The 13149-nt window shown below is 40.9% G+C and overlaps 1 protein-coding gene across 2 annotated transcripts in view; it reads left to right on the forward strand.

Annotated features, from left to right (window-relative positions):
* The first annotated feature begins 9413 nt into the window (after positions 1-9413).
* The window catches only part of PFDN1 (prefoldin subunit 1), a 59773-nt gene continuing 56037 nt past the window's right edge, over positions 9414-13149 (forward strand). For both annotated transcript variants that reach the window (XR_004968262.1, XM_036313509.1), the window contains exons 1-2: positions 9414-9485; positions 12218-12384. Coding sequence is in view for 1 of the 2 variants with exons in the window: in XM_036313509.1 (XP_036169402.1) it covers positions 9453-9485; positions 12218-12384 (200 nt within the window). In the remaining variant the exon portion in view is untranslated. The remainder of the gene's footprint in view (positions 9486-12217; positions 12385-13149) is intronic.

Genomic DNA, 13149 nt, shown 5'->3' on the forward strand with positions numbered 1-13149 from the left:
GGGAGGAGGTAGGCCCAAGGAGCCTTATCCTTAACCCCACTGCAGGCTTTCCACCCCGGGAAAGTGCAGGATTGGCAAGCTCTCCCTGGGGTGATAGATCAGGACTCAGGTAATAGCGGAAAGCGCCAATCCTACTCTTAAAATGGATACAAGAGAGCATTTGGGGTTTTTTCTTTTTAATGCCTGCTTTTAAAAAATAAAAAAGGGGGAATTTGCTGGGAGCCGGTCCATCCTTGCTGTTTCAAAGGACCTGGCATATATGGCATACTGTTCTTAATATGTTTGCTCACCTTCTTGGCACTATGTGTTTTAACCAAGGTCACCGCTCTGAGAAAGGTTGTTTCCCCAGGTAGGGATTTTCCCCTGAAGTTAGGGAGGGAATAAAACCCCTCAACTAAGTGCCAGGCGGGTAATTAATCACTTTAACTACGAACAATCATGCTTAAGCTACATAATTTTTACTCCCTGGAATGGAGATAAGAAACGCCCTAACCTTTGTAATAGAGATTGATAGGATTGAATCAACTGGTATAAATACAGATGTAACAAGACAGGAAGAGTCAGAACTTAGAACACAGAACTTAGAACACAGAACTAAGAAGACAGAACCTACACAGAACCTAGAGACAGAAGAACTTCGCTGGAGAGAACATGGCAAAAGATCCTGGACTGAACCTGACTACAGAAATTGGCAAGAGAACCTGACTAGAACCTGGTGACTGAACCTGGCTGGAGAACCTGGACAGAACCTGGCTGGAGAACCTAGCAAGGGAACATGGACACAGAACCTGGCTGGAGATGCGAACCAGAACTTTGCTGGAGATCCAGACCAGAACTTGGCTGGAGATCCTGGCTGGAGATCCTGGCTAGGCTGCTGATCAACTGAACACTGTCTCTGTGTCCTTCCTTCTTCGCCGACTCCGTCTACGCCTTTGGGAACCCCTGGACCTGCTGGGGCCGGACCCCAGCAGGACCCTTCATGTCCAATGATCCAAAGACTCCATTACAAAGCAAGACCGTTACCTTGAGGTCTCACCAGCACTCTGGGGAAGAATAGGGGTTCACCATCATGAATTTTAGGTAGCCATTGAAATGAAATTGGTTTATTCATTAGGAGAGAGGATGGAAAAAGTTGAAATTTTGGCATAGTGGAGATTTATATTATTTATTTCAGAGAGGAAGGGAGAGGGAGAGAGAGAGAGAGAAACATCAATGATGAGTGAGAATCATTGATCAGCTGCCTCCTGCCCGCCCCCTACTGAGCCCACAACCCAGGCATGTGCCCTTGACTGGAATCGAACTTGGGACTCTTCAGTCCATAGGCCTAGGCTCTATCCACTGAGCCAAACTGGATAGGGCGATAGTTTATTCTTTTGTAAAGAAGACTCTTTTCTGAACTTAAGCTCAGTCCATGTGTTTTTTGGGTGAGGCTGGTACTCCTAGCCTTACAGGAAAGGCTAGATGACCTACACCTGGCCAATCAAATCATTCCATGTCTCTGGCTATTGTGATTGTTTCAATGATGGCCACATGGCCCAAGCTAGGCCAGGGAAATCCAATCCTAGCACTCTTTCTGGAACCATGAAGGAAAGAGGCATTGTCTCTTTGCACTGTGGAGGCTAAACTGGTCAACATAAGCCTGGAGTTTCCTGTGGCTATACTAGTATATGAGAGTAATAAGGTTGATTATGTGGGGCTTCCTATTTTGACTAAATTTCTTGCTTATAGGTGCTACAATCAATTTATAATAGGAAAAATATTATTTTCTTATTTCTAATTTATAATAGGAAAAATATTATTTTTTTTTAGTTTCTTGCAATGCAAAATAAATTTTAAAACTTTTGGAGCTGCTAAATGTTGGTGCTCTGTGGAAAAGCTTTAGTCACCTTGTCCTAGGTAGAGCTCTGAGGGTGCAAAAACATTCCTTTGCACTGGTACTTTTTGGTGCCTATTTATAAAATGCATGGTGAGTTTAGTCCAGATTTCACCTCAACACCATTGTATTTCTCTTCCTGTTTTAAAGGATCATGAACTTTTTCCACTTGGGGCGAGCTGTTGGATTCTCCACTAGGCTTTTGATTTCGCTGATTTTATTTCTTTCCTATTCTTGGCCCCACACCCTTACTTTCTCTGCTGAGCAATGGCATAAATAACTCAGCCTTTGTTATGCTCTGTTACCAGCTTCATCTCTTACAAAGGCTTAAATCATCTAATGGACTTACATTCACTTTCTTTGGACTTTTCATAAACATATTGAATCAGATGTGGCAAGGTGCCTGAGAAAAGCCACCACCAGTTCCTGCCTACGACTCACTTCCTCTCCTTGCATAGTTTCCAATGACTGTTTCATTTGGTAGGTACAACTAAGTCCCCTTCCCCTCCTAGGAAGGTCCCAGCCCCAAACCTTACTTTGTCGGCCGGAAGAACTACCTCAGAGTTTCTTGGCAAATGTGTCACTTGGGGAGGCTCAGTCCCCATCCCTGTCCCTGAGGCCCTCAACAAACAATCATGCAAGCCTTACAAATGCCTCACCTCATCCCACCCTCCAAGGTAGGCAGTTGTACAGAATTCATTTTCCAAGGATACAGGTACAGATGTCCCTGCTATTCGGAGGCTGCCCACTTGGGAGAAAGTCTTAAAAGCCTTCAATCTTATTTAATTCAATTTAATACTCTCTGAGGCTACCCACAGGCCAGAGAGTTTCCTGTGTTACATGTCTTTCCCTTGCCTTTGGTGAAATGACTGAGAGCTTGAAGCGAAGGGTCTGGAGACATCCAGAAAGAATGACAGAGCAAAGGGATGTGTGAGACAAAGTGAAATAAACCAGAAGGCAGTAGGTTTATAATAGCTATAATTTCAAAATGCTCACAGCAAATACAATGTTCCAGGCACTATTCTAAATAGTATATGTTATTTAATCCTCACAGTGACCCTGTGAGGTAGTTACTATACTGCATCATCCCCATTTTTCATGTGGGAAAAATGAGCTACAGTAAAGTCACTTGCTTAAGGTCCTAACACCTGATACATGAAGGGGCTAAGACCTGAATTCAGGCAATCTGCCTCCAGGCACTACACTGACTCTCCATACGGCTCTACATGTTGGGTGACCAACTAGCCGAGCCTGCCCAGGACTGAGGGATTTCCCAGAACTCAGACCTTTCAGTACAAAAACTGCTGTAGTCTTGGGTGAATCATGACATTTGGTCAACCTTTTATAGAAATGTTATCAAAGAAGTTATTTGAGTGATGAAAAGCAGCTGAGAAAAGGCAGAATTAAGGGAGCACTTGCTCACCCTAGCTGGTTACTCAGTGGTTAGAGCGTTGGCCCACGGACTGAAAGGTCACAGGTTTGATTCTAGTCAAGGGCATGTGCCTCAGTTGCAGGCTCAATCCTGATCCCAGCCATGGTCAGAGTGTGTGTGTGTGTGTGTGTGTGTGTGTGTGTGTGTGTGGTGGAAGGGTGAGGTGGTGGTGGGGGGACAGTGGCAAATAATTGATGTGACTCTCTCACATGATGTTTCTCTCTCACTGTCTCTCCTCCTCCCTTCTACTATCTCTTAAAAAATCAATGGTGCCTGACTGGTGAGACACAGTGGTTGAGTGCTGACCCATGAACCAAGAGGTCACAGATTCAATTCCCGGTCAGGGTACATGCCCGAGTTGTGGGCTCCACCCCCAGTAGGGGGTAGTTGATCAATGATTCTTATCATTGATGTTTCTATTTCTCTCTCCCTTTCCTCCCTTCCTCTCTGAAACAGTTAAATATATAAATATATAAATATAAATATATATATCTATATATATATATCTCAATGAAAAAAACATCCTCAGGTGAGGAGAGAGAAAGAGAGAGAGAGAGAGAGAGAGAGAGAGAGAGAGAGAGAGAGAGAGAGAGAGAGAACTTGCTCAATACAGGATAGGAATTTTGAAGAGCTGATAATCTCTGGGGCTCTCTTCTTCCATTACTTTAGGTTTAATCCCTCAGAGTCTGGGTGATTGCTGTAATTCTGATTTCTCTTTGTCTTTTGGAAATCACTTCACCTAAAACAGCCATGGTAACTTCTGGAGTGTAAATGTGACTAGTCACTCCCCTGCTTACAGCACTCATTGCACTCAGTGACCACAGGATAAAACCCAAGCTCTTGAGCTTGATCTGGAAGGTTCTCCACCACTGACCCTCATCTATCTCTGTCCCTTTCTCTTAGTGGTTAACATGCTTCTGTGCTTCAGCCATACCAGACAACTTGTATTTATTTCCCTGAAGACACCAGGCTCTCACCTTGGTGTTTTTGTCTCTCTTTTTTCTAGGAATAGTCATTTTCCCTCCCTTTTGCAACGAACTCCCATTTTCCTTACAAAACTCCTGGTTTAGGGAGCCCTCTCCTCTGTGTTCTCCAATCTCATGTGGTCACTTCCTCTACGGCAGAATTTCCATATTCTTTGATAACTCTCTATTGAATCCCCCACTGTACTGTGAACTGCTCTTTTGTTTATCTGTAGGTTCACCAGACTTGACACATAATGTTCATTAGGTACAACTATATTAGGCACTTTGCAAGCATTATCGCATTTAATCCTCATAAGAACCTATGAGATGGGTACTATTATTGTGTCTATTTTACAGTTGAAGCTCTGAGAAGTTAAGTAATTTTCCTTGGAGTCTGACATCCTTGGTGGAAACAGAATTTGACTAGGATGTCAGACTCCAAAGCCTATACTCTTAACCATTCTGCTAAACTTCCTCTTAAACTGAATGAACCCTTCAGAGTCTATCTATCTTTCAAAGTTGTGAAAATCAAATGACTTTGTAAGCTGAAAAGCTCTGATGTCAGAAACTGCTAATTCCCTCCCACCCCCCATAACTGTTTTCTATTTCCTTTTCATAATAATTGAATTACTGGTATTTAACTAGACACATAGTTGCCTATAATAACTACATTTCCCAGCCTTTCTTGCAGCCACGAATGGCCATATGATTCTTTTTGGGCCAATGTGATATTAACAGAACTATTACAACTTCTAGGACATGCCTTTATTTTTATTTTATTTTAAATTTTTAAAATACATTTTATTGTTTTTTTACAGAGAGGAAGGGAGAGGGATAGAGAGTTAGAAACATTGATGAGAGAGAAACATTGATCAGCTGCCTCCTGCACACCTCCTACTGGGAATGTGCTCGCAATCGAACCTGGGACCTTTCAGTCCGAAGGCTGATGCTCTATCCACCAAGCCAGACTGTTCAGGGCTAGGACATGCCTTTAAAGAGAAGAAGTGAGCTTGCCCTTACTTTCCCCCTTCCTTCTAGCTAGGCTGCGGACCTGGTGGTGAGGAGTCATTTTGGAACATATAGATAAGATAGAAGGGGGCGGGGAATTCTGGCATTGTGGAATGAGATACTCACCCTACACTGCTCATGCCTGGTTGATTGTGACAAAGAGAAATAAGCTTCTATATTGTTTCATTCATTGCTATTTTGGGTCTCTGACCTATACTCTCAATTAATATGGTCTTTTTACAGGAGGATGGATTATTCTTATTATTCCTACAGAGTGGCTTTGAGGCTGCATGCAGGCTATATCATAAGAATTAACTTCTCTTCTCAGTAAAAGACATTACCATTCAACTAGTTTGCTCAGGTCTAAAACCTAGGAGTCTTTGTTTTCCTTTTAAAACAACTTTATTGAGGTATAATTGACATACAATAAACTAAATACATTAAAGTATACAATTTAATAAGTTCCCGCCCAGGAAACCATCTGCACAATGAAGAGATCATAAACATATCCATCACCACAAGTGTTATCTAATGCTCCTTTGTACTCCCTTCCTTCTGCCTCCTCCTTAGTTTCCCTCATGGCAACTACTATCTGGCAACCACTGATCTTTTTGTCACTTTAGATTTGTTTGAATTTTCTAGAATTTTATATACATAAAATCATATAGTATGTTACTTTTTTTTCTGGCTTCTTTCACTCAACATTATTATTTGGAGATTAGGAATGATCTTTGTTTCCTCTTTTTTCATTGCCAACCCCTACCCCCAACCCATTCCTTCATCAAGTTCAGTAACCTCTACCTGAATACATCTGCTTCTCTCTATCTCCAGTGCTATCATCTTCACCTAGACCAGTGGTTCTCAACCTTTCTAATGCCGCGACCCTTTAATACAGTTCCTCATGTTGTGGTGACCCCCAACCATAAAATTATTTTCGTTGCTATTTCATAACTGCAATTTTGCTACTGTTATGAATCGTAATATAAATATCTTATATGTAGGATGCATTTTCATTGTTATAAATTGAACATAATTAAAGCATAGTGATTAATCACAAAAACAATATGTAATTATATATGTGTTTTCCGATGGTCTTAGGCGACCCCTGTGAAAGGGTCGTTCAACCCCCAAAGGGGTCGCGACCCACAGGTTGAGAACCGCTGACCTACCATCATCATCTCTTGTACTATTGCAATAATCTTTTAACTGGTCTCTTTGTTTCCACTCTTGCTCCCTCCAATCCATTCTCCACCTAGAACCCACACTCATCTCTTTAAAATGGGATCATATCAATCTCTTCAGATCATTTCAATCCCCTTCTTGAAATCATTCAATGGCTTCAGATCACTCAAAATAACATTCTAACCCTGACCATAGCTTACAAGGCCTTTTATGGTCTGGCCCCTGCCCAACTCTCTGATGTCACCTTTTACAATTCTCCCCACCCAGCTTCTTCCTTTGGTTCTTCAAATATGCCAAGCCGTTTCCATCCTAAACTCTTCGCTCTTATTATTCCTTCTGTCTGGGATGCTCTTCCCCAGTTCTTTGAATAACTGGCTCATTCTCATTTTTCTGGTCTCATCTCCTCTAGAGAGCTTCCTACACCCAAGTAGCCTCCACCCAGTCAATCTCTAACCACACTGCTATTTCCTTCCTTAGAAACACATTAATATTTAAAATATTTGTTTGCATGTTTATTGTTTATCTTTCCCCACTGGCATATGTGCCACATGAGGTCAGGGAGTTTGTCTTTTGCTACGGTTATATCCCAAGGGTCTAGATCAGTGCCTAACATATTTTATTTTATTTTATTATTATTTATTTTTATTTTTATTTTTATTTTTTTTATTTTTTATTTTTTTTTATTTTTATTTTTTTAAAATATATTTTATTGATTTTTTACAGAGAGGAAGGGAGAGAGATAGAGAGTTAGAAACATCGACGAGAGAGAAACATCAATCAGCCGCCTCCTGCACATCCCCCACTGGGGATGTGCCCGCAACCCAGGTACATGCCCTTGACCGGAATCGAACCTGGGACCTTTCAGTCCATAGGCCGACGCTCTATCCACCGAGCCAAACCGGTTTTGGCTATTTTATTTTATTTTATTTTCTGTGAGGAGAGAAGGGAGAAGGGTGCCTAACATATGTTAAAAAATATTTGTTGAAGGAATAAATAAATGTATTGAGCATGGGTAAGGCAGAGCTGAGGGATAATAGGAGATCACCTTTCTAAATTTTCATAGCTTATTAAACCTCAGAAGTAGTATATTCCTATATTAGTGAAGCCTTCAGTGTGAAGTCTGTTTTTTTTCTCTGAAATAATAGAAGCTAGCACATTCTGGTTATTCTCTAGGCAAGTGTCCAAGTACTACTGCAAGGCTTTCATAGATAATCTTTTCCTGCCATTTTAGAAGCTCTAGAGAGAGAAAGAAAATAACTTTATTTTGAAGACCTAAATGAAAAAGAGGTATGGACCTAACCAGTTTGGCTCAGTGGATAGAGCGTCGGCCTGTGGACTGAAGGGTCCCAGGTTCCATTCCGGTCAAGGGCATGTACCTTGGTTGCAGGCACATCCCCAGGGGGGAGTGTGCAGGAGGCAGCTGATTAATGTTTCTAACTCTATCCCACTCCTTTCCTCTCTGTAAAAAATCAATAAAATATATTTTAAAAAAGGAGATATGGAAAAATAATACAGTGGCTTCCAGTCCATAAATGTATATCATATTCTGCCAACTTTATGGTCAGAGAAAGTTTTATTTTCTCCCAAATATGCTTCACTCATATTTATCAAGAATTAACATAAGAACTGGTCTAGAACCATGAATCTCATAGGGCTTTGGTAGAAGTGAATGTGAACCTACCCTTAGGGATGTTTACACAGCCCAGGACATGATAGACACTGAAGATAGGTTTTTAGACAAAAACTTATGTCATATGAGAAAATCAACTGTCACAAGAAAGAACAGCAAATGCTCCCAAATGGAAGAATTCACAGCCCAAAAAACCTCAGGTGATAACCCTGTTAGGTCAATATTGTTATTCTAAAATTAAAAGAGAAGAAAAACTCTACTGCCACACAGTAAATGGAACCAGACAGACCTATGGTTAAGGTAGACCAAACCTTCAATCCAGATCTGGCTGGTTCTAAATTTCCATCCTTTACCCTCCCTCACAAGTTTTTAGAGTAGGTAAAACATCCATTTCTTCCATTTTCAAAAGTCCAATTTCTATCCATCCTTCTTGTTCAAATTTGGCTGTATACAGCAAATTCTCAAAATGTGGTCTGCAGATGACTGGCATTTGGTCATAAAGGCTGTTTGCAAAAGTGTGAGAACTTGGACCCCAAACTCAAAGATTCTAAGTAAATAAATTTGGGATAAGGACCGGAGAATGAATATGCATATATATTTAAACAAACTTACTTGGCCTCTCTTGAGCACCACTGTGCCAAAAGGTCTTCAGGAGAGTTCAGGAGATATAAGTTCTTTGGAAGGACACTTCAGTAGCATTCTGGTCTTCTCCATACTGGCATACCTGAGGCTCAGGCTGATTTTTTTTCCCCCCTCTCATCCTGACAGCACAGGGACTAGCTGAATGACTAAAGAGGTTTGGCCTGATCTACATACATCTCAATTTAGTAGCACAAACGAAGCAATTTGTTAAAATGCTTAAAACCATACACGAAATCTGCGTGTAGTGTTGTGTCTGGAAGGATGTGGAGTAGTAGGCCAGGCCTGAATGATCACATGGGGTCCACAGATTGAATCGTAACCTGGGATCTTCCAAGAGTTACTAGCGGGGCCCTGGCCGGTTTGGCTCAGTGGATAGAGCCTCGGCCTGTGGACTCAAGGGTCCCAGGTTCGATTCCGGTCAAGGGCATGGACCTTGGTTTCGGGCACATCCCCAGGGAGGAGTGTGCAGGATGAAGCTGACCTATGTTTCTAACTCTCTATCCCTCTCCCTTCCTCTCTGTAAAACATCAATAAAATATATATTAAAAAAAAAAAAAAAAAAGAGTTACTAGCGGGGAAGAAAGGAAGAAGCTGACTAGCCCCCCTCCTGCGGCGCAGGCGCAGAAGGAAGGAGGGAAGAGTCAAATCGCCAAGGCGCGCCCTTCCCCCCCCCACACTTTCCGGCTTTCTCCACCGCGCAGGCGCGGAGAGGGAGCCAAGATGGCGGCGCCCGTGGATCTGGAGTTGAAGAAGGTAAGGAAGCGTGTGGAGGAGGCCGAGGGTCCTCTTTGGTCGCTGAGGGACCTGTGGACAAGAATCTCGAGGAGACTAGAGTCTTGCGGAAGGAAAGAGGCCCCAGGGAGCTGGGGGGTGATATCCCGGGATCCTAAAACGGGAGCACGTCTCCTGAGGTTGGAGTGGGGGGCGAGCGGCTTTTGCTGGGGAAGAGCCGGCTGGGTGGGCTGGGTTGAGTCTGGTGGGCGCATAACGGGCTTGTCCTGTCGTCCCTTGTTCCGGCCTGTGCTTTTCGGCCTCTTATTCCACCCCAAACTTGGGAAGGTCGCGCTACAGTTCAGAGTTAGATATGCTCATAGCAATGCTCGTCTCGGGGCTGTGGCCCCCCTCCCCTCACCCCCCACCGTTTTTGCAGGAGTTGTCGAAGAAAGAAACAAGTCCCGTGAAGTTTTCTAAATAAAATTGATATCGGAAGAAATTAGGCTTATCTCTTCAATTGCTTATAAGTGTGTTGTCATTCAGAAACGTTTTCACCACCAGTTGTCAGGATTCTAACATCTCCACTGACCCCAAATCATATTTTTTGGGGTGGGAGGGAGGTAGGAGGGGGACGGGGATGGAAAAGAATCCTAGGCTTCACCTACTTTAAACCTGTCCTTTTCTAGAAAAGGACACGGAGTTCGAGAAAAGACGCAGTCAAAGGTTGGGGTCGAATCCAGCATCCCCTGCCTTACTCCACACCTTTTGGCTATTAGTTTAGGTTCTTGAGAAGAACACGTTTTACTAAAGACTGCCTTCTGGTCAGTCTGTGCATAAGCAATAGGACAGCTGAAATAGCTGTAGATCCTAAACATTGAAGTTGTTGCTGCTGTGAGGATTTATGCGTGTATCTTACTTTTTGTCATTCTTGTTTTGAAACCTGTAAATTTGGCCCTTAGGGGGTGTTCTCTCACGCTGTTGTATCTCAGCTTTAACAACACACCAGTTTCCTTAGCAAACTGTGTACCGAACAGTCAGGTAGTACCTGTAATTTTGCATGCAAACCAAAATTCATTTTAAGAATGCTTAAAGCATTCTAAAAGTTTACCTTTTTTATTCTGTTAAAGCAGTGGTTCTCAACCTTGGCTGCACATTAGAATCACCTGGGAATCTTTTTAAAAATCCTGATTTCTGGGCCTCATCCTCCGGAAATTCTGTTTCTTTGTTACTAATGTTGTGGTCCCACCCCATAACAAAGAAATAGAATTTCTGGAGGATGAGGCCCAGAAATCAGGATTTTAAAAAGATTCCCAGGTGATTCTAATGTGCAGCCAAGGTTGAGAACCACTGCATTAAAGGTTCAAATTTAAGTCAGGGTTTAGTAAAAGAGCTAACAATAGCATACAGCTGTGAATGGACTCACCTCCCAGTATTTAAATTTGTTGCTAAGAAACCTATGGGCAATGAATGCAAACTAAGAAAATGATTTCAGCCTTAAATTGGATAGTTTTGACAATTAATTAAATTAAACTTGTTTAAAAATTTTGACTTCTAATATAAATTATTATTATTAATATTATTTTTGTCTGGAGACTATTAGGAAATTTCAAGCTCCTCCCTTCCTCCCAAGTAAATATTTTGAAACTTTACTAGAAGGTGAGAAGTCAGAATAAAAGTTAAGTAGTAGCCTTTGCCATGTATTGCAGTCACAAATATTAAGGCATAAATTTGACAGCATGTGACAATCATTCCAGGCACTTAAGAGTATTCATGAACTGTGTTTATCTTTGAGTTAAGTGTACAGAAGGGTCAAATTTGGCTTTGTCTATGCATATGAAGATCATGATGCAATTCTAATACTAATGTGTTTTTTTTATTTCTCTTAAAAATATTTATATTCTGGATATTACTGTAGACAATAGAAGAAATGGATTTAAGTACCTGCCTTTCCTTCCGATATTTGTTCAGCCCTGTGCAAGCCACTTAACTCTATCACATTTACTTAATTTATAAACTGTTATGATGAAACTGCCACCCTGACTCATAAGATTTGAGAGGAGTAAATGAGATACTTATTATATCCCTCAGTGTTCTCATTTTATTAAGATACCTATTCCTGAAACCGGTTTGGCTCAGTGGATAGAGCGTCAGCCTGCGGACTGAAGGGTCCCAGGTTCGATTCCGGTCAAGGGCATGTACCTTGGTTGCGGGCACATCCCCAGTAGGGGTGTGCAGGAGGCAGCTGATCGATGTTTCTCTCTCATCGATGTTTCTAACTCTCTATCTCTCTCCCTTCCTCTCTGTAAAAAATCAATAAAATATATTTAAAAACAAAAAACAAAAAAGATACCTATGTTAATATTTGAAACAGTTATGGGAAAGTCCTTTGAAACCTAGTTGAGTAATACAAATGTAGAGAGTTGGTGTTCCCTTTATGGTTCTTGTTTTGGATCTCTGGGTTTCATCCTCTGACTGTTACATTTGTTGCTTTTATTACTCCTTGAGCACCTGCTGCTTGATATGGCTATTATTTAATGTGCGTTCATTTCTGCTTCTTCAAAATGATTCCATATTCTGAGGACAGGGTAAATTCAGTAGTTAGCCTAGTGGCTTGATTGATTACAATTATACTAACTTTTATTGATGTTTGGTTTAGTAAATTTCATAGCTTTGCCTCTGGTTAGCATGCTTTATTTTAACGTATTTGGATTTGACTTAAATGTTTCCTATAAAATATTTCACTTACTAAATCAAGGACTTGTTTTTATTAGGCCTTCACAGAGCTTCAAGCTAAAGTTATTGACACTCAACAGAAGGTGAAGCTTGCAGACATACAGATTGAACAGCTAAACAGAACGAAAAAGCATGCCCATCTTACAGATACAGAGATTATGACTTTGGTAGACGAGACTAACATGTATGAAGGTGTAGGAAGAATGTAAGTAAAATATATCCTTAAGGGGGTTATCTTGGGATATGTTTTGTCTGAAATAAATCATAAAAGTTGTTCATTTTAAAATGGGTTAAAGTATCACAGTACGTCTAATACCTTATTTGTTTTAAACAAGAAACTGAATCCCAGATAGATGTGTTGAATTTAATTTTTTCCCCTTCAAATTGTAAGAGAAAGTTTATTTAGAAAATCACAGAGTTAGAAGTGAGCTGTAGGAGAAATGGGCTCAGGAAACAAGATACAGAGGCAGAAGAAGGGCTCTTCATGCTTAGAAGAGAGAAAGGTAAAGCTACTATGCCTGGGGGAGGGGAGGGAGAAGACGGGGCCAGATGTGTTTAATTTTAGACTTGAAAGTACATTTCTTAAATATTTCCCTCCTCTCTCTACATTGGATGCTTAAAAGTGTGTAACTTCAGTGATAAAAATATGATTTGTCATGAAAAGATGTTCATAGTAATTTTGTGTGTGAAGATTTATTTAAGTAGTTGTAGTTTTAACTTCTCCTTCCCTGCCTCATTTGTGAGGAGTCATACAAATCATCATTTAGATGTCTGACCAGTGTCCTAAAATAAAAATATTAAGTTAAATATTCAGTTGTCATTTAATAGTATATACACTTGTTCTAACTGTCATACATGAGAAATCTAGTAAACCAGTTTATGTTTTGTTTGTTCTAATTGTTATGTGATTAACATCTAATAGCACTTCACTTTTTTCTTTTAAAACATATATTACCTTTATGAGACAGAG

The sequence above is a fragment of the Myotis myotis genome, unplaced genomic scaffold (genome assembly GCF_014108235.1).
Source record: "Myotis myotis isolate mMyoMyo1 unplaced genomic scaffold, mMyoMyo1.p scaffold_m19_p_6, whole genome shotgun sequence".
In the NCBI taxonomy this organism is placed as follows: Eukaryota; Metazoa; Chordata; class Mammalia; order Chiroptera; family Vespertilionidae; genus Myotis; species Myotis myotis.